This window comes from Dendrobates tinctorius, unplaced genomic scaffold (assembly GCF_039654945.1).
Source record: "Dendrobates tinctorius isolate UK_male_01 unplaced genomic scaffold, ASM3965494v1 ptg000156l, whole genome shotgun sequence".
In the NCBI taxonomy this organism is placed as follows: domain Eukaryota; kingdom Metazoa; phylum Chordata; class Amphibia; order Anura; family Dendrobatidae; genus Dendrobates; species Dendrobates tinctorius.
Window position 1 is genome coordinate 24,399,289 of NW_027361823.1, and position 26,054 is coordinate 24,425,342.

Sequence of the window (26,054 nt, forward strand, 5' to 3'; positions counted from 1 at the left end):
GTCAGGGCTCTGTGCAATCATTCAAGTTCTTCCAAATCAAATGAACCCAAATTCCCAATTTTGTCTTCTTTTAATGTTTGTGCACTGGTCGCAGTCACAGAGAACAAAAAATGGTCCAAATGTTTTGTATGCTGAGGGCGTGTTCACACGTTGCGTTTTTTTTCGCGGATTTACCAAAAAATCCACTCAAGATACCCTTAAAAGAAGCATTCCATTCATTTTAATGCATTTTGCACTTTTTGTGCATATTGATGCGTTTTTTTCCGCGAAAAAAACGCTTTGCGGTAAAAAAAACGCAGCATGCTCATTAATTTTGCGGTAAATTCCACATTTCTGGCTATTATCTATGTGTCTGGGGACGCGCAGAAAAAAACGCATAAAAAATGTGCATTTTTTGCGCAAAAAACGTGCAAAAGCCGCGTGGAAAAAAACGTGCGTTTTCTGGGAAGGAGTCCTGTTTTTATGCAGAAATTATCTGCATACATGTGCACATAGCCTGAAGCATTACAATTTCCCTTCACTGGAACTAATGGGTTTTGGCCAACCCCTGAATAAATAACCCACAGCATTATACATCTTCAACCAAACTTAAAGTTGGCACAATGAAGTCAGGATGGCAACGTTCTCCTGGCATTCGCTAAACACAGACTGATTCTCCAGGCTGCCAGATATAGAAGGGTAATTTGTCACTCCACAGAACACTTTCCACTGCTCCAGAATCCAGGGGCAGTTGCCTTATACCACTGCATCGGACACTTGGCATTGTGTTTGGTGATATAAGGTTTCGATGACGTTGTTCAGCTAAGGCAACCCATACCAAGAAGCTCCTGGAGCACAGATTTTGTGCTGAAGAGGTATCGACTTTCTGATGTAAATTGCTTTGAAAAGTTGTAAAATTATGGCGCACATTGGATCTGTGCAAAGATTTTGTTACTTTTGGAGTTTTCATTCCAGTTTCTGCCACCTACGCCAAAATGGTCAGGGCTGGGTGTTGCTGGGGCATGACAGGAGTGCAGTAGGGCATGACTCCATGGCTAATCTAATTCAGGATGAGCTGTGGCGTTTCTTATTCCAGAAATCTTCAGTCAAAGACTGATGATAAGATGTCTGGAATGGCGCACCCTTCTTCATGAATCAGGGAGCATCTGACCAGAAATCTTACACTAGTTGCTGACTAAAGTAAGATTTGTGGCGAAAGAAACGCCATAGCTCTTCATGAATCAGGAGCATCTGTCTCCACCATGCCCCCTCATCAAGATAAATGGGAAAATCACCGGTCTTGATGAATCGGGGCTATGTGCCTCAACACTCAGCAATCTCGATCTCTAACTTTACGTGGTCTCCCCTCCAGTGTTCTGTTGCTATGGTTCCATTTTTAAATAATACCATTGACCATTCCATATTAGTGGAATTTGTAGGAGGGAATAAATTTCATGAACTGACTTGTTACAATGGTGGTGTTATAATGGTGGAATCCTATTACAGGACCGCGTTTGTATCAGCGAACTCTTTACAATGAGCCATTCTTTCCTAAAATGTTAGTAAAGACAGATTGCATGGTAAGGGCTTGACGTTATACACTGGGGGCAATGGGGCTGAATGAAAAAAATGATAGTTTGTCCCAATCTACTATATAATCATCTAATTCTGTCTGTCTGTAACGGAAATCCCGCATCGCTGATTGGTCGCGGCCGGCCGGGCTTGACCAATCAGCGACAGGCGCAGTCCGGCCATGAATTGTCGCGGAACTTGAACGACGCGCGCCACTGCTACCTTTGGGAGATCTGCTGTGCTAGCCGCTGATATCCCGACGGTTGCCGCGGGTCATCTCCTGCCTCACGGAGGTCAGCGGCGACGCAGCCGGGAGATGACCGGCGCAGCGCTCAATGTGCGGATGGTACCCAGGGTCCAGAGGAGAGGAGACTCTCCTTCAGGCCCTGGGTACCATAAACCTGCAAAAAACAGAATTAAAATAAAAAATAGTGATATACTCACCTTCTGACGGCCCCCCGGCCCCCCGACTCTTTCCCTCCTCTCACCACGCGCCCGGCATCTTCCTGTCCCAGTAATGCTTTGCGTGAAAGACCGCTTATGATGTCGCGCTCTCGCTAGAGTGACGTAATCTCCGGTCCTTCGCGCTAAGCATTACTGGCACCGGAAGATGCCGGGAGCGTGGAGAGGAGATTGGGGGCCGTTGGAAGGTGAGAATAACCTTTTTTTTTTATTTTTTTTGTCTCCGCTGGCCATATTCTAGAATACCCAATGCGTTAGAATCGGGCCACCATCTAGTACTTTTATATATTCACGCACACACACATCTATACAAACATATAGAAAAATGCATGAGGACTGAAGTTGCCATCTGCAGTTTAGCATAAACTGCCAATTCATCTACTAGTCTTTCAATCCAGTGCCTGATCTTAGCAGAAAAGCTGCCGATGCACAGTCAGTCTCCTAGAAATTTTATGGAAAATATGGAAACACCTAAGTGGGAAAGAAATAACCCCAGCCCCTCTCAAAATTTAAGTTACCCTACGCCATTACATTCCTTATGAACCAGGACAATTTCGGCCAATAAATCTATCTGCAATCATTGTTGTAGCATAGATGAAATCATTGTGCAACCATCGTTATTTTTAACAAACCTCCTGAAAGCAAAACTCTCCAAGAACCTCCATAAATAATGGTAAACTAACAGAATTGTGTTGTATGAGCCTCCATTCATGGTGGGGAGTTTTATATACCGTGATGTCACCACATGAACATGTACAGCCAAGATTGTCCTTGAAAAGTCTGAAATGTCACAAGTCTTCGAAGAGAGAATTATGTCTTTCAGATTTTGCCATTTTTTAACTACAGCTATGGACACTCGTCAGAGGGGGCATCCCTCGTCCAGATGGTAAACAAACAGTAGTTTTTGTGCGTTTTGACTGTCATGGCCAAAATAGAAGTCTATACTAGAAGAAGAGAGTAAAAGTTTAATACACAGCTTTATTTTCTTACTATGCTTATACTCACAAATAGATGTAGCAAACCTGTTTTCCTGAAATGTAGCAGAGCTGAGTGGGTCAGTTAGCCAACTCACTGAGCTATCGCTGTGTTATACGTGTTTTTACATACTACTGCACAGCTCAAGGAATGATCACTATGTACAAGTAACACAGCCCCACAGTATTAAATGACATCTGTCAATCACTCAATTTTCACTTTTGAACCAAACCATGTCCCTACTTCGCTAACAAGTTAAAACACGGAGGTCAGCCTTCTACTACTTGTATATTCATAAAAATGTCAGCGAGATGGAGAATGAATAGGCAGCGTTCTCCTTGAAATCAACAGTATAAAAAGGTGATGTAATAAAAAGAGGTGTGACGAAGGCGGAGCAGCTGGACGTACAAAAAAAAAACAACAGTATGGCATTACTGTGGAAAAGGACTATCCAAAACGTATATAATCCTATAAAAACCATTACAGCTTGAAAGAGATTATAACAAAAAAAAAGAGCTTATAATAAAAATAATAAAGTCGTAATTATTCATGCAGAACAGAAAAACAGGTGCTGCCATGGATTTAATTTCACACTGAGATGATTCGAATCTTGATGGTTCTCATTTTTTCCAAACCATTCACAAGCTGAGATTTTCACAGTATTAAAACCGAGTCGTGGAATAGTAAGTGGCAAGTAGGTGTAATGACTAAGACTGTGGACACCCCTTCATTGCATCTATCTATCTATCTATCTATCTATCGAAAGAGAGAAATAAAATGTATTCATTGATTTGTTTTTTATTCTTGTGTATTATATGCATTACTTATATTGTGTATATTATACGTGTATTTTACATAATACAGATTTTAGCCTTTATTTTACTACCCTCCATTTACAATCTCTAACTAAACAGACAAAGCACCTGTTTGCACAATGTAATAACCAGGAGTACACTGTGATAAAATGCAACCCTGCCATGATCCAGATTTAAAAAGCTTAATCTCAATCCATTTTGCTAATCCTAATACAGAAGATACCAATCCCCACCGATAAGACCATCTATTGGACATATTGATAGCCATCAAAGCCTGTAGACTCCTACCGAACCTCAAACCTGTCCACAACAGAAAGTTCTCGGAGCCGCATGGGCATAGGATTGCCATATATATATATTAAATCTCATAAATAGAAGTCCAATCCGCGATATTCTACAAGGCAATGCCATAAGCAGGATCTGATCACCCATGTGAAGGTGTGTTTATATTAGGGCACATGAAGTCCTTTACTGTTTTCCTCCTATGCACACACCCAGCAGACTCCATCATACACCACCAGCATCATATCTGGTGATGTCTTTTGCTTTTTCTTTTTTTTAATAAATTATTATGTTGATGACAGTAAGCACGGCAAGCACAATGCAAGCAGCAGACATATCTGTTACCTTTTTTCCTTTCTTTTTCCTATGTGCAGGCTTGGAAATTTTCTCCTTGGGTTCCTCACTCATTTTATTGGTATATTGTAAGTAAAGTGATCGCTGTTCCTATATATTCCAACATCCAAAGGCAAGGAGTGAAATCAAAACACAGAAACCCAAAGTCCTTCTCCCGATATGTCACAGACAAGTGCTGCTTTGAAGCTGATAGCTCTACAGTCTTGACTTCCAGCTGCACAGACAGAAAGTGCCCATGCTAGCTGCCTTGGCTTAAAGGGAGGAAAAAAAAAACTGGGAGTTTCCCTGACACAAAAGACTATTATTCCTTTAAATAAATGAGCGTTAACCCCATCCGGCATTAACTATACTATATCCCTGAAGTCAATTGGAATAAGACTTCGTAGTCTTGTCCTCCCAACAGTGTTTCCAGGCTTTAAATGGTATTGACGAGAACAGAACCGGAATGAGCCGCAGATTGCTGACAAGTCTGGGAAGCTTTTCCTCCTTGGATGCTCTGCTCTTTTTTTCTCTCTCGTGGGCTGGAAAGTGAATATGAATTTCACTGATTGCAGCGAGCGTCTTAATACTAAGACATGTGTTAAATGCATCAAGGCATGGCAGAGAGGAGAAGAACTCACACTCCCTCTGCCTTTGAAGCCACTCCCAGGCTGGCGAGCAAAACAATCAAGGTACATCAAACTGTTGGTGATAATGAGGTTCATTTTATCCATCTCTAGTTTACGCTCCTGGTGGAATGATTTCACGAGGCCTGAAGATTTATTATCATACGAAGTTATCGTGAGAAATAATATCAAAAGCTACCATGTTGTTGGAGAGAAGGCATCTACTGGGTCTTCATGTTTCATCCTGTAACATTACATTACTTAGACGTACAAAATAAATCATCGCCATTATTTGTACTTTTCCGTAAAAACTGATTTTTGACTCTAGGTGACCATATCGTGTTTCTTCAGAATATTTTCTGGATAGTTACTTTTTTTTATTATTATTGTAAGGCGCTCTTTACTTTGGACAATCTCGTATTGTTTAAGGGTTTATTGATAACCTTTTAAAGGGTATCCTGCTTCTCGGACCTCTTACTTTAGGGGGAAAAAGACACATGGCTTGTAAGGCAGGTGTTTCAAAAGTCTAATCCGCTAAAATGGTGCCGAAGGATCAGCAATCAACCCTGATTTATTCAGTGACCTGAACGTTTGACCTGGTACACGTGTAACGTCTGAACATGCTATGTTAATTTTTTTGTTCCTCGATTAACTTTTTTATCTTTAAAGACTGGATGTTAGATGTCAATATCTCTCGATAGGCTTTCTATATCTCTGATACAGTGGTTTCACCTTACCTCCCTTTGATGTATACCAGGTCACTCTTCAAGGCTTCTCACTTGACGTCCACAAGGGAACTCGTCAAGGCTTACCGGTTTCCAATTTATCATCGGTTTTAGCCCTAGAGTCTCTATCAATCACAATCAGGCAAAATCATGACATCGAGGACCTTGAGATGACTTTTGTTATTCAGTAAATTTGCAACTTCACATCTGATATTTTATTTTGAATTTTTTTTCTCCACATACTTCCTTACTAATCTTCTACGTGTCCTATTCAGCTTTAGTCTTTGGTCCTGTAATGAACATTCCAAAATTGAGGGCTCTTAATAAGGTTAAAGAGAACCCGGCATTAGGATTTTATGTGCCAAACTTGTAAAAGTGCTTTAATGCAGAGTAAATCCTTACTTTGCTGGTAAAAAATCCTTTTTGCTGTTTTAAAGAAATCCATCATTGAAATTGTATGCTAATGAGTTGCAAGTGCTGAACGGTGGGACAGTGCACTTGCAGCCCTCCTGCCTTTCTCTCTATTCTCTTCCTGCTGCCTGCCTTATGTCTCTGACTGATAGGTGCCTCCCGTTTCAGTGACCGGCCTTGCCTGCCTGAGATCTATCAGTCAGAGACTGGAGGCAGGTGGGGGGCAGGGAATGGAAAGAAGGAGGGCTTTATGTGCACTGTCCCACCCACTGCACTTTGTGGGTAATTAGCCTACAAATTCAAGGATGGCTTTGTATCAAAGCAAATTTCTACAATCATGGTATGATTTAATGCAATTAGTTTGAGATATAAAATCCTGATGAGTTCCTTTTACGCAATCAACTTTCTCCTGCCTGCTTCTTGAAACCCTCTGCACTAGTCACATTTTTTACTCTGGATAAGTGTTCACAAATAGTTTGCACAGGTAGACAGTGCTCAGCAAAGGCATGGTTTAACAATGAATAATGGAATAAAAAATGGCATCTCTTGGTACATGATTAACAATAATATTATCTTCTACCTTATCCAAAGCTCAAGATAAATTTCAGGAAACCTGGACTCCATGGAAGGATTACGCCTTTCTACCTGGCAATTCCAGCAGTTTTCTCTCCCTTTAGTCAATTTATTCCCCTAGGAGTTCTGTTCCTCTCACCTTCCTTTTTTAATCCTTCTCCTTTCCCCTCTCTTTTTTCCTTTTCTGTATTCCAGTAATATTATATAATTCCATGCTAATATTCACAGCTTCAGTATTAAACATATCCCAGTATGTTAAAGGTTTCATTGTCTCATAGAGTGAATATAATGGCACGGTTTTGTGTTGTCTTCCAGGTGTAAAAATTAAAGATGTGTCTAACAGGATATCAGGACTCTTCAGACCTACAGATGACTACCCATTCCTGCTACTACATGTGGGGACAAATGACACTGCAAGAAACGACCTGGAAACCATCTGCAGAGACTTTGAAGACTTAGGCAAGAAAGTGAAAGAACTGGGAGCGCAGGTGGTCTTCTCTTCCATCCTCCCAGTGGATGGCCATGGAACAAGGAGGTGGAATAAGATTCTGCAGGTGAACAACTGGCTACGTCGATGGTGCCGTCAGCAACGAATTGGATTTCTGGATCACGGAGTGAACTACTTATACGATGGACTACTTGCTAGAGATGGGGTGCACCTTACGAAGACTGGTAAGCATGTATTTGGAAGTCGCCTTGCTACACTTGTAAGGAGAGCTTTAAACTAGAACAACATGGGAAGGGAAGCAAAAGACCAGAAAAAGCCATACACCTGACAAATGCTATTGAGAACTCTGCTATTAGAAGTGGAAAGGAAGAACAAAGACGAAAGAATCTAATTAATAAAAATATTGGAGAAAGAGAAACCAATCACAAACTAAAATGTTTCTATACTAATGCACAAAGCATGGGCAACAAACAAGGAGAATTGGAACTACTAACACAGGAAAATAAATATGATGTCATTGGAATCACTGAAACTTGGTGGGACAATACACATGACTGGAATACAAGACTAGAAGGATACAACTTATTTGCAAGAAACAGACTTGATAAACGAGGAGGGGGTGTCGCATTGTATGTTAGAAACGCGTATATCTGCACAGAGATTGAAGCTTCAGAGACTGGGAGTTCTGTGGAAACTGTTTGGGTAAGAATACAAGGACAGAACAATGGAAAGGACACCATTGTAGGCATTTACTACAGGCCGCCTGTGCAAGCTGAAGCTATGGATGAACTCTTTATGCATCAAATGGCCAAGTTCTCCAAAAAATATGACATAGTTGTCATGGGAGATTTCAACTATCCAGACATTTGTTGGGAATCTCTCTCAGGCAAAACTAACAGGTCAAGGAAATTCTTATCCTCTCTTGCTGACAACTTTATCTTCCAAAAGGTAAGGGAGAAAACAAGGGGAACTGCTACCTTGGATCTAATCCTTATAAACAGGGAGGAAATGGTTGAGGAGGTAAAAGTGGCTGGGACCCTAGGAGGTAGCGACCATGCTATTTTAGAATTTTGGATAACTAGAGGCGGAAGACCTGTGAAGACTCAGACGTCAAGGTTAGATTTCAGAAAGGCAGATTTTAAGGGATTCAGAAAGAGAATTGGAGGGATCCAATGGCTGGATATCCTTAAAGACAAAAATGTCCAGGAAGGATGGGAAATCTTGAAAAATGAAATTCTCAAAGCACAGTTGTTAACAATTCCGAAAAGAGGGAAGAATAGGAAGCAGTTAAGGAAACCAGGATGGATGAACACAGAACTTAAGCACATGCTAAAAAGGAAGAAAAAAATGTTTATAAAATGGAAAGAGGGAGGGCATATCTAAAGAAGAATATAATGCTGTCTGCAGAACCTGCAGGGCACAAATCAGATTATCTAAAGCTGAAAATGAATTGAGGCTTGCAAGAGATGTCAAAAGCAATAATAAAGGATTTTGGGGATATGTCAAAAGTAAAAGAAAAGTCAAAGATGCTATAGGATTTTTACAGGATGAAAATGATGAAATGGTAAGACAGGATGTTGAGAAGGCTGAACTTTTAAATTCCTATTTTGCATCTGTTTTCTCTCAGAAAGGAAATGTAACATCAACTGTTATTCACTGTCCTATTAAGGGAATAGAAGAATCCAGGATATCTATAAACAGAAAGATAGTGAGGAAACACTTAGCTAGCCTAAATGAATTCAAGTCTCCAGGTCCAGATGAATTACACTCCAGAGTACTGAAGGAGATAGCAGAAGAAATTTTTGAACCCCTCTCTATAATCTTTGAAAATTCTTGGAGAACAGGAGAAGTGCCAGAAGACTGGAGAAGAGCAAATGTTGTTCCTATCTTCAAAAAGGGGAAGAAGGTGGACCCAGGTAACTATAGGCCGGTGAGTCTGACTTCTATACCAGGAAAGATCTTTGAACAAATTATTAAACAACATGTATGTCAATACCTGGATAAGAATGAAGTGATTAAACAGAGTCAGGATGGGTTTGTAACTAATAAGTCACGTCAGACTAACTTAATTTCCTTCTATGACGGTATCACTGATTGGGTGGATCAAGGAAATGCTGTAGATATAGTATATCTTGACTTCAGCAAAGCATTTGACAAAGTCTCTCATACAATCCTTATTGAAAAAATGATTAAGTATGGAATGGACAAGGCAACTGTTAGGTGGATTCATAACTGGCTTAGTGATCGGACCCAAAGAGTGGTCGTAAATGGCTGCACATCCAGTTGGAAGAATGTCTCAAGTGGGGAACCACAGGGCTCTGTCCTGGGCCCTGTATTGTTCAACATCTTTATCAACGATTTAGATGAAGGAATTGAGGGTAAACTGATTAAATTTGCTGATGACACAAAGCTAGGAGGGATAGCTAATACTAGAGAAGAGATAGAGAGGATTCAAAAAGATTTAAATAAACTGGAGAAGTGGGCAGCAACTAACAGAATGGTTTTTAACAGGGAGAAATGCAAAATACTACATCTGGGCAATAAAAATGGAAAAAGCATATATAGAATGGGAGGAATAGGGCTAAGTGACAGCACATGTGAAAAAGACTTGGGTATACTAATAGATCACAGACTGAATATGAGTCAACAGTGTGATGCAGCAGCAAAAAAGGCAAATGCAATTCTAGGATGTATTAACAGAAGCATACAGTCTAGATCACGTGAAGTCATTATTTCCCTCTACTCCTCTTTGGTCAGACCTCATCTGGAATATTGTGTCCAGTTTTGGGCACCACATTTTAAAAAAGACATCAACAAACTGGAGCAAGTTCAGAAAAGAGCGACCAGAATGGTGACCGGTCTGCAAACCCTGTCTTATGAGGAAAGGTTGCAGGATTTGGGAATGTTTAGTTTGCAAAAGAGAAGACTGAGAGGAGACTTAATAGCTGTCTACAAATATCTAAAGGGCTGTCACATTGTAGAAGGATCAACTTTATTCTCATTTGCACAAGGAAAGACTAGAAGCAATGGGATGAAACTGAATGGGAGGAGACACAGATTAGATATTAGAAAAAACTTTTTGACAGTTAGAGTGATTAATGAGTGGAACAGGCTGCCACGAGAAGTGGTGAGTTCTCCTTCAATGGAAGTCTTCAAACAGAGGCTGGACAGACATCTGACTGGGATGATTTAGCGAATCCTGCTTTGAGCAGGGGGTTGGACCAGATGGCCCAGGAGGTCCCTTCCAACTCTACGATTCTATGATTCTATGATCTATTCTTCCATGTAAACTTTGGTTGAACTTTTTGAAAATTTTGCCAGACTCCTGAAATGTGGAAGAATAGAACCAATCTATAAAAAAAATGTATTTGTTAAGGAATTTTCAGAGTATTTACTACTAAAATATGTGAAAGGAATATTGCGTATAGGCCTCGGAGATCACAAGACAAGGTTTTTATTTCAAACATATGGGCGCTTTAACCATGCAGAAAATGTCTCAATAGGAAATCAGGGATGGGCCCCAGCATTAAAATATGAAGGGTTTGGCAGTGATTACACAGTAACCAAATGCAATAATGCAGAATCTCTGCCAGTTATACATAATTCATTCATACGCAGTGCTTACCACGGGACAAAAAGCTTTCAGAGGTCCTCTGGACTTTTCTAGCACTAAAAAATGAAGGGTTTTTAATATTCTTCTCCCATCGTCTACCATCACATCACATTATCTTTGTCTTCGACTGGTACATTTGACTTTCACCCATAAACTTCTGTCCATTGTACGTGTGTATAGAACAAATAACAACACACATCCGATTTATTCTTACTGTTTTTTCCCAAGTGTTTTGTCTTAACTAAGAGATATTTTACCAGAAAGTTACAAACTTATACTCATCTGTTAGTTATTCTGCCTTGTGCATTTTTTATTCTTAGTTAAAAGAGCAACAGAGATAAAAAGATCAATTGAGTTATGTATTGATTTCCAAAAAGCCTGGTAAGTTATGGGTTTCGGGATTTTACTTTTTAATTTTAGTGATGTGTTTTCCACTTTTTCATATAATCTATTAAAAATGAGCTAGAAGGTTTGAGACAAATTCAACTTGCCTCGATTTTACAAAATATTCAGATTTATTTGTTTTACCGATTTGTGAAAGTAAAAATAATAATCACCTATACGTTCACCTGTCCCCCCTCTGGAGCGCTAACCTTCTACTGGCACTCTACTATCAAGCAAGATGGCAGCAACACCTGGCCGCCATTACGCTGAATTCACTCGGAGCAAATGATAAAAAAATCTGTATTCTCCAGAATGTGGATTTTTGTAAAATTCGAGTACAATTCAATTCAATACAATACAATTCCACTCAAATACATTCACCCATCTCTAATAGATAATCATCATCACAGTCTGCGATTCTTTACTGTAAGACCAGTGTGATTATGGAACTCTCTGCCTCATGATGTTGCAATGGTTGATTCACTAAAAAATATTAAGGAGAGACCTGATACCTTTTCTGAAAAATATAATACAAGATATTGGTACTTGATCCAGGAAATGGGATGTTAAACCAGGGACTAATCTGATTGACATATGTTGAGTCTGGAAGGAATTTTTTCCTTAATATGGGACGATTAGCATCTGCCTCACGGGGTTTTTTTCTTGTTCTGGATCAACACATTAGGATTATAAAACTAATTTGATGTACCTGTGTTTTCTTTCAACCCTAAACCTATAAAACTGAAAAGGAACCTGTCAGCTGATACATGGTGTCCAAAAGGGGGGCAGCGTGTATCAGCCACTGGCTGTACAATCACAGCAATGCATATTTACCTCTGAAACGCTGCGGCGTTTCAGAGAAAGCCTTAACTTTGATTGCTGACAGGGACTGAGCCGCGCTATTGACTAGTTGTACAGGCGGGTCCCTGGCGGTTTCTCCCCGCCCGCTGACAGTGACTAGTGTTCCAGAGACACAAATACATGGCTGTGATTGTACAGCCAATGGCTGATACAGCGCCGCCCACAGATTGGGCAGCATGTACTAACTGACAAGTTTGCTTTAAGTGATATGAAAAAAATTATCACAAAATATTTTAAAAAATACACTTACCTTAAAAATATTATTTAACCAATGACACATTTCTGCTAGGGTTGTGGATCGCACTGAATATAAAATATAGGTAAGTGCGATCGTGACCCGGGGTCCACCGTGCAGAGATGGTATACTGCTGCTATACAACAACGGACAATGTGTAGTAAGATGCTCGCTGGACACCGGCGGGTAACCACTGACCCGGTGTGATAGGAAGCGGGCTCTGTTACTGCACAGAGTCCGCAGAACCGATGCCGGAGCCTGTTAAACCTCACAGGCTACCGCTAGAGGAGCACTAGCGTGAGGTGACAGGACACTGCTGCCGAGACACGAGAACAGTGCCCCTCTAGACGCACTTACGTCCGGAATCGCTACTGCGGAGCCATTGAAAATTCCCCCTGGAACACTGTGCCCTGTTAACCATCACAGGGCGCAGTAAACATTAATATTCCGCTCTGAGCGTGTACTGCGTCTGCACTTGCGGTCGCCACTAACCAGCCTGAGCTTAGTGCTGGAAAGCACACAATCTGTGCACTGAGCCGTACAGACGGATGCTGCAACACATGTGGTACTGTGAAGCCTGAGCTGAATGGCACCCACTGGCGCTAATGGATGAGAGAGCTGACTGCACTGCGGCAGTACCAGTACTAGGTGCTGACTAACGCTGCGACCCTAACTCATACACAACCGAGGGAGGGGAGTCATAATGAGTCATTCACCAGTCTGATACATCCATCATCACACACACCACTATAACAATGAGAATTAAACTCTATCATAGCGCATAGCAGGGCGGCCATGCGAGGCTTTTATAGCCATGACCTTCCGGGACCTACCTGATGGTCCAATCAGAGCAGGAGCAGAACCTGAGCATGTGACCTCCGATCTCCAATGAGAGATCGTCCCATGGGCATACTCAGTGGACCAAAAGAAGGACTTAGTCCCTGGAGTTGCTTGCTGCTGACCAGCATGCGTTGCTATAGCTGGACCAGAGGTGGCAGCAGCAACCAAACCCACAGTGCTAGACTGAGCAGGGCGCCGGGATCGAAGGCCCTGCTGAGCAGCCTCCTCTGTGGCTGGAGAGGAATGGGAGACCGCAGAAGGCAAGGCTCAGGATTCCTCCTGTGCAGCAGCAGGAACCCGACCCCTAACACATTTCTACTGACACATTACCTTTATGCATCTATTTTCATATCATAAATGGGAAAAAAAAATATATTTTTATTGCCATTATCAAAATGTCAAGATCATGGCCTCCTTAAGAAGACGTTAGCCGTTCCTCACATCGGGTGGTATACAATCAGGCCAAACTGCACCATATATAATATTGTTTTGCATTCCTCAAGATTCATCATCGACAAGCAGCACGATCACTTTTGACATGTCTAAGCTGAAAGCTAATATCATGGCTATTATCTTCTATTAGAATTCATTTTGCCATTGCAGAGAATTTCTGATGCATTTGTGCATTGCCATGACAACATAGCGTGGCCTCACTCACTTGTTGGACATTTCATGTAAAACCCGACCAGAACAGAATATTGCACACCGCAAGCAGCAATTTCAGTTACACAACCACAAGGGTTGCCTGTGATTAAAATGTCCAGACACTGAGCATTCACCGCTGAAGATGCTAAAATACACTAATGGTTAATTCCTGCTGTTATGGGAACACGCCATTACAGCATACACTGCTCAAAAAAATAAAGTGAACACTTAAACAACAGAATATAACTCCAAGTAAAACAAACTTCTGTGAAATCAAACTGTCCACTTAGGCCTCTTTCACACTTCCGTTTTTGACAATCAGTCAAGATCCGCCAATTTTGAAAAAAAACGGATCCACCATTTTTATTTGCGGATCCGTTTTTATCCCCATTGACTTTCATTATTGGCGGATCCTGACTGATTGCCGTCCGTTGCATCCGTTTTTTTGAGGATCCGCCACAATGTTAGTGTCCGTCAACATCCTCAAAGATTTCCAAACGGAGCTTGCAACGTTTTTTTGGCCGGCGGATCCTCCAGTCAGTCAGTCTCTCTCTCTCTCTCTCTCCCAGCGTTTCCTTTAAATTCCCTCATTTTCAAGATCCGTCTAAAAACGGATCCTATGCCATCCGTTCACATCAGTTGAGAACGGATCCGCTTGTCTGCCTTTTTGGCAGATTTTAACTGATGCAAATAACTGAAGTGTGAAAGAGGCCTTAGGAAACAACACTGATTGACAATCAATTTCACATGCTGTTGTGCAAAAGGAATAGACAATAGATGGAAAGTATTGGCAATTATCAATACACCCTCAATAAAGGTGTGTTTCTGCAAGTGGGGACCACAGACCACATCTCAGTTCCAATGCTTTCTGGCTGATGTTTTGGTCACTTTTGAATGTTGGTTGCGCTTTCACACTCATGGTAGCATGAGACGGACTCTACAACCCACACAAGTGGCTCAGTTAGTGTAGCTCATCAAGGATGGCACATCAATGTGAGCTGTGGCAAGAAGGTTTGCTGTGTCTGTCAGCATAGTGTCCAGAGGCTGGAGGCGCTACCAGGAGACAGCTCAGTACACCAGGAGACGTGGAGGGGGCCATAGGAGGGCAACAACCCAGCAGCAGGACCGCTACCTCTGCCTTTGTGCAAGGAGGAACAGGAGGAGCACTGCCAGAACCCTGCAAAATGACCTCCAGCAGGCCACAAATGTGCATGTGTCTGCACAAATGGTTAGAAACCGACTCCATGAGGTTGGTCTGAGGGCCCGACGTCCACAGATGGGCGTTGTGCTCACAGCCCAACACCTTGCAGGATGCTTGGCATTTGCCACAGAACACCATTGGCAAATTCGCCACTGGCTCCCTGTGCTCTTCACAGATGAAAGCAGGTTCACACTGAGCACATGTGACAGATGTGACACAGTCTGGAGACGCCATAGAGAGTGATCTGTTGCCTGCACCATCCTTCAGGATGACTGGTTTGGCAGTGGGTCAGTAATGGTGTGGGGTGGCATTTCTTTGGAGGGCTGCACAGCCCTCCATGTGCTCGCCAGATGTAGCCTGACTGCCATTAAGTACCGAGATGAGATCCTCAGACCCCTTGTGAGACCATATGCTTGTGCGGTTGGCCCTGGGTTCCTCCTAATGCAGGACAATGCCAGACCACATGTGGCTGGAGTGTGTCAGCAGTTCCTGCAAGATGAAGGCATTGAAGCTATGGACTGGCCTGCCCATTCCCCAGACCTGAATCCGACTGATCACATCTGGGACATCATGTCTCGCTCCATCCACCAATGTCACGCTGCACCACAGACTGTCCAGGAGTTGGCGGATGCTCAGGAGTCCATCCGCCGCCTCATCAGGAGCATGCCCAGGCGTTGTACAGTAGGGAGGTCATACAGGCACATGGAGGTCACACACAATACTGAGCATCTTTTCCTTGTCATGAGGCATTTCCACTGAAGTTGGATCAGCCTGTAATTTGATTTTCCACTTTGATTTTGAGTATCATTCCAAATCCCGACATCCATGGGATATTCATTTTGATTTACATTGATAATTGTTATGTTTTATTGTTCTGAACACATACCACTATGCAATGAACAAAAATTTGCAACTGGAATATTTAATTCAGAGATATCTAGGATGTGGTATTTTAGCTTTCCCTTTATTTTTTATCCAAAGTACTACTGTGTGAAATGTGGCCTTACTGTACAGGTTATAGTAGATTTAGACACAGTGTTCCTTTAATTAAATGGTTATTCCGAACATTACAAGTTATTAGTGATGAGCGAGTGTGTTCGGATAAGGTGTTATTTGAGCATGTTCATGTCTTAATTGAGTATTTTCACCATGCTGAAAAAATATTCTCAAGTCGCCGCAGCTGCATGTCTCGCGGCTGTTCGACAGCCACAACACATGCAGGGATTGCCTTTTTGTTAGCCACGGTGACTCGAGCATAGTATTCAAGCATGCCGAAATGCTCAATTTACCAAAAGAGTATGCTCGGATAACACCTTATCTGAGCACGCTCGCTTATCACTACAAGTTATCCTAAGGATAGGTGCTGATTGATTAGCAAGATGACTACCCGTTATCCAAAGAATGGGGCTCTGACAGGTGTCATTAGTATGCAACAGTGGCCCCACATGGGAGCGCTGTCCTCTACTATCTCAAGTCCTACAATGAATGGAGCAGAGACGGACACGCATGGTCAACTCTCAGTTAAGACAAGGTATTTCAATGTTCCGATTTCGGGAGCAGTGGAGTTTCAAACAGTTGGACCTTCATCGATCGGCTGATTATCACTAGTGATGAGCGAGTATACTCGCTGCTCAGGTTTTTCCGAGCATGCTCGGGTGTCTTCCGAGTATTTTGGCATGCTCGGAGATTTAGTTTTCGTTTCTTATCTGCATGATTTGCGACTTGTAGACAGGCTGAATACATGTGTGGAATGCCTGTTTGTTAGGTAATTCCCACATGTATTCAGCCTGTCCAGCAGTCGCAAATCATGCAGATAAGACTACGAAAAACTAAATCTCCGAGCATACCAAAACACTCGGAGGACACCCGAGCATGCTCGGGAAAACCCGAGCAACGTTTATACTTGCTCATCACTAATTATCTTTATCACCTATGTAGATAATTGACAGCTTGAAGTTTTGAGAATAACCCTTTGAGACGCTGAGCAGACAGCAAATAAGTAATTCTTAGTTATGCCACTAAACATTGCCTTATAATCCAGCAGGTATTTTCTACATGCTTGGTAAATAACTAAACAGGTGGCGTCTTAGAATGTCAACCGCTCAGGAAATGCTGAATATTTTATACTTGGTGTTATTTCAGAATCAGATTTTTCCAGCCGAGCCAACAATTATCTTCAATCAGCCTGTTATTTTTCTCAGTTAGTGGGTTCTACAGGCCATATAGAAAGAGATTTTTTATTCTATACACATGAAATTAGATATTATAGAAGCGTGTATTTTACATAAAAGAGCTAAGGACAAGGCAGTACTTTACAGCATGTTTAAAGCTGAACTCTGCTCCAAAACTGAACGGTACGTAGACTCCAGAAAGAAAGAGGGGCACGTGTGGAGGAGGTAAATCGATGAGGATGTTTGTAGTTTTCCATGGAAAAGATTGCATATACCTTTATAACTAAAAGGAGTTGTCCAATGCTTCTTAAAAGCTGTATTCCGACAATGCTGTTCCAGTGGGTCTGCTGGCGCTTGCATGATATTATTTATTAGGCCACATGAGCGCTGCAGCCAAAAAGCAGCTGCTAATTGGAGGACATTAACTCTAGGACCACGACTAGATATAGAAATCCTAAACATCAATATTGACCCTTTAACAAGCCTTGCCACATGTATTAGGATAAGAAACTAAACCAGAAACTCCATTTGCAGACTCGTGTTTTATGGTGTTTGCAACTTCTCACTGCAAAGCAGGAGATCTGATTCTTACACCAACTTGGCAATCTCCACAAAGATAAACATTCCCATAGTATACCAATCAGAGGCCTCTCACCTAGCCAAATCAGATCTCCTGCTTTGCACTGTGGAGAGGAAAACACCCTGTAACACGTCAGTGCACATGGGAGTTTCTGATTTGGCTTCTTATCCTAAGACATGTGACAAGGCTCTATAAAGGGTCGATATTGACTTTTAGGTTTGCTGCATCTAATAACTGGCGCTAGAGTCCACGTCCTCTTCTCTCAAGAGGCTATTTCAATATGTGGTATATAGTATGACCGATGTTATTAGTAATTAAACTTTACATTTTTTGTTCTGCTCCAATGAATGTCATATTTCAAATAGACCTTAAAAATAATGTCATGTTTTGTGTCAATAGCTCCTATTATCATGTAGATCTCTATAGCTAAAGAATACAAACAAATGCTGTGTAATCTAATCCTAAAATTATTCCTCCTTTTCCATGTTCCTCACTTGCTAACCTAAAATATTTTTATTTTAGATGTACTGGGGCATTAAATTTGACTATCATGGTGGTTACAATCTAGAGTAAGAAATAATTGCAGTTTAAGGGCACAGACAGACAGCTATTACTCTTCTGAGGATCACTTCACAATCCTCAGACTGGCCGTCGGTTCTCCGACAAGCGAGTAATATGGCCGTCTGACTGCACCCTTGGGCTAGGGCTAAACAGCAACATGTGCCACACTGAAATCGCATCGACCCATTGCAACATTGGATGTAATGACTTATTCTGATGTTGTGTTGTGACCTGAGACATACTGTAGTTGTGATACAGAGTCAAAAAATTGTTTCCAAATGTGTTAGATTTTCTGTCGCTGAGTGCAATTGACTCGCTTAACTTGGATTAAAATCCTGCACGGCACGCAAGATCCCGTTTCTCACGCCAGAACATGTCCAGGCCTGTTTGAAATTCACCAGTGACCAGATGATCCAGGGGAGGCATGGGAGAAGGTCATGTGGTCAGATGAGAGCAAAATAGAACTTTTTGGTATCAACTTCACTCTCCGTGTTTGGAGGAAGAAGTATGAGTAGAACCCCAAGAACAGCGTCACAACCGTGAAGCATGGTGAGGGAAACATCATACTTTGGGAGTGCTTTTCTGAAAAAGGGATAGGATGACTGCCGCATGTTGAAGTGAAGATGGAGTCATGTATCATGAGATTTTGGCCAACAACCACCTTCCCTCAATAAGAGCATTAAAGAAAGGTCGTGGCTTGGTCTTCCAGCATTACAATGACCAGAATCACACAGCCAGGGCAACTAAGGATTGACTTTGTTAGAAGCATTTCAAGGTCCTGGAGTGGCCTAGCCAGTCTCCAGACCTGAACCCAATAGAAAATCTTTGGAGGGAGCTGAAACTTAATGTTGCCCAGTGACAGCCCCGAAACCTGAAATATCTGGAGATCTGTATGGAGGAGTGGGCCAAAATCCCTGCTACAGTGTATGCACACTTGGTCAAGAACTACACGAAATGTCTGACCTCTGTAATTGCAAGCAAAGATTTCTGTACCAAATACTAAGTTCTGTTTTTCTATTGTATCAAATGCTTATTTTATGCAATACAAAGCAAATTAATTATGTAAAGATCATACAATGTGATTTTCTGGATTTTTTTTAAGATTCTGTCTCTCACAGTTGAAGTGTACCTATGATAAAATTACAGATCTCTCCATTCGTAGGTGGGAAAACGGTCAAAATCAGCAGTGTATCAAATACTTATTTTCCCCACTGTATGTACAGGAAAATAATAGACATGCGAAAATCTAACCAATTGATCAATACATTAGCTAGTTTAGTCAATGTGAATGTGTTTTGTTTTTTTTTGCAGCCAGGTACTGCTGTTATAAACCATGGAAACAAAGTACCTGGATGTATAGAGCACACGCAATATATTCATTCATGCAAACTGGAACAAGAAGATATGCAAAAAGATATGGAAATATGTACTAAGATACTCTCTGTAACAGTTTTGTCATGCGTGCTTATCTCTGGATCTAATGTCTAAGCTGACATTTTACTGTTGGGGACCTATGAGTGAAAAGAAAATTGTAATTTAACTTTATTAAAAATTTGAATGGATTTTTTTACTTTATGATCCCCATTGCATAACCGGACGTTTAGCTGCTCTCTTTCTCTTGACATGGGAGGAAACTGCTCCTTTGTGGAGACCAGTGGACCATGCGACCACTGTTTTTCTAGCTGTTCTGCAAGTCACTTCCATGCAGTCCTGCCCTCTCAGCAATGTCAGTCTCTTCCACAGCATGTCTATTTCTGCCATATAGCGCTCCACTCAGCTAACCAGTTCCCAGGATCATGGAAAGGCGGTTTTCCCCTGTGCAAAGCAGAGAGATTCAAGTTTTACCGCCTGAGAAGGAAGTACTATGGAGCAATGAAGAGGGTGAGTAGAAGTCAGGACAAAGCCCTGACCTGCAGGTATGGTGGAATGACCTCTCCAATAGGGACAGTCCCGCTGATTCCGGGATGGGTGGAAGCTATGGCTTACTGTCTACATCATTATACAAATAGGGGGCAACACTAACCACCTGTGGGGACTTGAATGCAATGTCAGCCATGGGTGTAGAATGCTGCGGTCAAATAATTGCTCGAAGCAATTATATAAAGAGGACTACTTTTAAATATTGAGTCATCAAGAAAGCTGGTTATGCATGGGGAGAGCTAGAGATATAGAACTAGTCAGGTTTCAGAAGAGGTTGACCTTCCTGAGTAGGCAGGACACAAGAGTCTGGCTTTGATGTGGCCACATGATCCACTGACTTTTAATGTACAAAATTTCCAGTCCTGCAATAACACAACAGAAGGTATACGTACACATGTGAATTTTTCAAAGAAGGTCAATTACTAATATTTTTGTTTTACACAATTCCAAAAAATAAATGTTTTTAGTTGCTGGAAAAGAGTTTTTTACTTTGATGGACCCATATAATCTCCAAATAAGTAATTATGCAACCAAGGCCAGTTTTAAATCCTTGATTTAGGATTGTGTAACAGTGATTTCTGGACTGGCCCCAGTTTTTCTTACCTAAACTCAACAATTTCACAGGCATAAGGCTGTTGAGTCTGGGTGCGGAGATCTATGGCCGGTATGGAAATTGTGGACCATACACAGACAGTGAAACATGGAAATGAAAAACAGGTGTTGCTCTATAATTCATCTTTTTGCACATTTTCTACATTTGCGGACTTTTTTGCAATTTACAAAAATATTAGTGTTATAATTGATGATAATGATAATTAATGGTAGTAATTACTTTTAGATTTTACTATATTTCTTTTAAAAATACAGCATAAGGGATAAAAACTGGAATGACTCTCATTACACAAAGGGCAGAAGAGGCATCTAGAGGCCATGCCGGTAAAACGCTGCCTAGCTGTGCTGTGCATAGTGCAGCATGTGACTGCCTAGCACAGGATAGACCCTCCCTTTCTGGGAGCAAATGTAATTAAAAGCACTGTGGCATGGTACCAAACATGCCCACTCCGCCTTTAATGCAGTAGCCAAGTTTCTAAAAATAAAAAACTACCTCCATGAAAACTACTACCACTCATGTTTCTTGACAGCTCTTTGCTATAGTTTGTTTGTGGGCAAGGAGTTATTAATAACTGTAGGTAAACCCATCGCAATTACATGGTTGTTGGCCGATAGGTGGGTAATAGGTAGGTTAGAAAATTCAAGGACGGTTGGGTCAAAACAAATGTAATAAAACAATGTTTCTTAGCACACTTAAACCAAGTATAACATAGAAAAAAATATCACCCAAGTACCCTAATGTGATAATTTATTCATGACTCCAAGCAAAATTGCTCCCCTGACATCTTATTACTGTGTTACTTCTACTACCAACCAAAGTCATATTTTCTGTGACTGCACAGCTTGGAAATTTTGAAGAAAGGAAAGATATAAATAAATTTGTATGACGCCCGGTGATGAGAACTAAAGAGAAGGGGCACGGACCCAGTACAAGCTCCACCTCTTGTGCTTCTGCTCACCATGCCCCTGGGTATAATTTAGTATTGTGTGCCAGCATGCTGTCTTTGGAAAATTGGCGGTGCACATCTCATCGCAGGGAGCCTTCCTGGACGCCCACGGCCTTCAAAACTGAACAGCCGTGCAGCTCCAGTGCTCCTTCCACCTCTTCTGTGATGTGCTGGTGATGGTGCATATGCTATGATGTCTCATATGTACCAACACGTATGCGCAAAACTTGCTAGGACACCAGAACTGGAGCGAGCTGCGCCTGCAGGGGATCATGAAAGCTGAGTATGAAAAACTTTTTTTTTCCCCATTTTTAACAAGATGAATTAAATGGGTTTGGGGGCAGCAAATGATGATGAATTGAGGGTGTGGGACAGGTGACAGTGAATGATGTATTGAGGTGGGGAAGCCCAAATAGCGATGAATTGGGGTTGGAGGACAGCAAATGATGATAGGAGGGTGGGGGCTGGGAGACAGCAAATTTTGAATTGAAGGTGGGAGGTGGGGAGAACAAATGATGACTTGAGGGTGGGGGGAAGCAAATAATGATGAATTGAAGGTGAGGTACAGCAAATAATAATGAATTGAGTGTGGGGTACAGCAAATGATGATGAATTGACACTGGAGGATGGGGAACAGCAAATAATAATGAATTGAGGGTGGGGATAATAAATGATGAAGTATTGAGACTGGGGGATAGGAGGTAAGAAAAAGTTTATGACATAGAGGGTGGGGAACAATAAATGATGATTAATTGGGGGCAGGGAAAGTAAATGATGATGATTTGAGGGTAGGGATGGGAGAGAGAGAGAGATAGAGAGAGAGAGAGGAGTACCTGCTTGCTTACAAGTCTCTGCAGACTCAAGGTGCTGTCCGAATACTTGGCTCTACTGATGTACCACTTCAAGCTTCACTGATCCACTAGCCATCCTGAATATACTGAAGCTTGACTGGACCTTGTGGTCCACGTGCCGCCTGGCTACTCCTATGTATCAATGCCTCCGGTCCGTGCTGCTCACCCTGACCTATGCCTTAGCAAATATATATCAGCAGGTAATCCCATAACAATAACAAAACTACTTGGAGATGGTGAAAGTGGAAGAAATCTGCTTAGAACATGGCCTGAGGGCATCATATATACCCCATAGATCTTTGCTACATACAGTATAATGTATGTGTAACATTTTAAGAAACTATGCATAGACTACAAAGGAAACCGTGCTAGTCATGGTTGCTATATTTAATTGCAATATATGTAATAAAAGTGGTAAACCCTGTTTCACTATAGCTTTTAGGTGGCTAAGCTGTCAAACACAAGCACACAGGTTGATTGGCATAGTGTATTATGAAACAGCCAATTTAAAAGACGCACTGTCTTTCATCTACAGACTCTTTTTATGTTTGTGACGGTGGATACCTTAGATCAAACTCTTAATGAGAAAAGAGTCAACACAATCTGTCTTATTCTTTTCAAAAGTATTAAACATTAAATCATCTTTTGCATATAGTTTATAACTTTTCATTTTGACCTAATTTCCCTTCTGTAACATTTTAGACTTTAGAAAGAAAAAACATGAAAAATAGTGTTATGTCCCACAGGCATACCCTCCAATGACTGCCATCCATACTATCCAGAGCTTCAAAACTGATAGACCACCACTTTCAGAAGACATTGATTGCCAAGCCTCCTCTACCTGGGAACTTGAAATATAAAGATCTAGGGGGTTCTCTTTACCAGTTTCCTTTGGATCAACACAAGAGACTTGTTCATATTAGTCACTTCCTCCTCTGCTGTTTCTGGGATATTCGGTCCAGTGGGTGGTCCTATTAATGACTGACAGTTTCCTTCACATAAATGTGCAAACAGAGGCATCTGTCAGTCACTGATAGGAACTCCACTGAACTGAAAATCCCAGAAAGAGCAGAAGTTTAAATGGTTAAACACAGGTTATACTGAATCTTTTCTCACAAAACTGTATATCAATCTACTCAGCTCCCCTTGCTCTATATCATGGTGCCTGCAGAAAGGACTGCCTTTTCATGGAGACAGGTTCCCTTTAATGTCTTGCTCTGCCACCACAGTGGTCATTAATGCATTACACAGTGTCCTTCAATGGATTGTCTGTGTAATGCAGGACAAGACAGGTCCTCTAAAGTGGCATATGGGCTTTTCAGATGACATTTTCTCCGGCCAAGACATGAGAATTCTAAACAGAGAACATTTTAATTTTTCAATGGGATGATCAATCTTTAAGTTTTTTGAGGTCCCTTGGTAAAAAAAGAAAATGGTGAGGACCCCAATTCTTATTGACTCAATGTCCCACTTACACTTTCTGATAGGCTAGAGTCGCAGCGGCGCATTTTCGCTCATCTGAGAGAATCAGGACGATTATGCTATTCACATGATGATCAAACTGTGATAAGCGTGTGATCATAGTGTGAGACAATTCTCTCGGATAAGTAGAATATGGAAAAAAAAATTTCCATCTTCTCCATTCTGTCAGTTCATGAAAACTGGACCGCACTCAGATGTAATTCAAGTGCACCCCAAATTTTATCAATGGACTCACAGACTTGCATGGCCAAGTGTGATTCCAAAATCGGATGCAACTCGGGCATACTGATTTTTTTTTCCTCAGACCATGTCATGGTGAAGTGGCATACATGAAAAAGTGAAACGCACGTAGGTGACACAGGGCTTCTGTTCTTGGGTTGACCTCGCCTCTGGTGATTTTTAATTGTTATGTTCAGTTTGATTACCGCAATCATAATGTATATATTTGTTTGTCAGCTGTTGTGACTCATGATTTATCCAATAATATGTTATTTCCTACATGTTCATGCCTGATACTTTGTTATAAGTCCTCATGTACTAGACTTTATATTGGTACTCAACTGTCCTTTCTTGGATCTTTTTTTGCACCAGTTGTGTCAGTCTTACACTTTGCTACAATCATCTTTTAATTTGTCTGTGTGTCATTTTCTGTTCATTATTATATGTCTTAAAGGGAACCTACCTACCAATAGGTGGCGCTGTAGAGTAATAGTCCTCTTTCTTTCTGAAGAGGCAATTTGCATATTAAAGGGAACCTGTCACCTGTTTTGGCTGCTATGAGATGCGGCCACCGCCTTTCAGGGCTTATCTACAGCATTCTATAATGCTGTAGATAAGCCCTCAGTCGACCTGCAAGATAAGAAAAGTAAGTTTTATTATACTCACCCGGGGGAGGCGGTCCAGTCCGATGGGTGTCACAGGTCTGGGTCCAGCACTTCCCATCTTCTTGCGCCGCCGCCCTCCGGCGTGCTTCCTCGCTCCTGGCATCGCTCTCTTGCACAGGCATACTTATCTGCCCTGTTGAGGGCGGAGCAAAGTACTGCAGTGCGCAGGCGCTGGGCCTCGCTGACCTTTCCCGGCGCCTGCGCATTGCAGTACTTTGATCTGTCCTCAACAGGGCAGAGAAGTACGCCTGTGCAGAAGCGCGATCCTGGAAGGGATGAAGCAAGCAGAAGGATGACGTCGCAAGAAGATGGGAGGCGCCGAACCCGGACCTGCGACACCCGTCGGACTGGACCGCCCCCCGAGTGAGTATAATAGTACTTATTTTTCTTATCTTTCAGGTCGGACCGAGGACTTATCTACAGCATTATAGAATGCTGTAGATAAGCCCTGAAAAACGGTGGCCGCATCTTATAGCGACCAAAACAGGTGACAGGTGCACTTTAATAAAAGGTTTGATATATTTGAAGCACTTTAGACTCCAACTTTTTTCTCTTATATACAAATATTGTTTCATAGAATTACTTCCAGGGTCAGTTAGGACATTTATTTGTTATCATGTATTTTTCATACTTAGTGGATTTTGGTTTAATGATGTTCAATCTTTGTAGCGTTTTTTTGCCGCTTCTTCATGAGGATTCGTGGTGGAATCAGTTTGAAAAATACATTGAATCTGCATATTCTTGAAGTGTTTCCTAAAGCGTTCTTTTTTCTTTGGCAGCCTTTTCATTGGACAATGCCTAATTTGCGGATTCCATATCAACAGCCCGCTTCAAAGACATGACATGCAATTTTTCCCATCAGGCGTTTTTCAAAATCTGAAGTTGAAAAGAAAGCTCAAAAAACTGTACGTATGAACTGCAACGGTTTTACAGTAGAAACGAATGGAAAAAAAAGAGTCTTTCAAGCGTTTTTCCAGAATATATATATTTTTTTTTAAACTCTGTGAGCACATAGCTGAAATCATCACAATAATAAATCTCACTGATAAACTAATTAGGAGTACTG

At 41.5% G+C, this 26,054-nt stretch overlaps 1 protein-coding gene across 2 annotated transcripts in view; it reads right to left on the minus strand.

Moving 5' to 3' along the window:
* Nucleotides 1-26,054, minus strand: part of ANK3 (ankyrin 3) — an 891,037-nt gene that overhangs the window by 647,493 nt on the left and 217,490 nt on the right. Inside the window, exon 1 of one of the 2 annotated variants that reach the window (XM_073548272.1) lies at nucleotides 4,431-5,043. The exons of the other annotated variant lie outside the window; for it this stretch is intronic. Coding sequence (XP_073404373.1) covers nucleotides 4,431-4,493 — 63 coding nt within the window. The 5' untranslated portion in view covers nucleotides 4,494-5,043. Of the gene's footprint in view, nucleotides 1-4,430; nucleotides 5,044-26,054 lie in introns of those variants that run through there. 2 annotated transcript variants of the gene reach the window in all.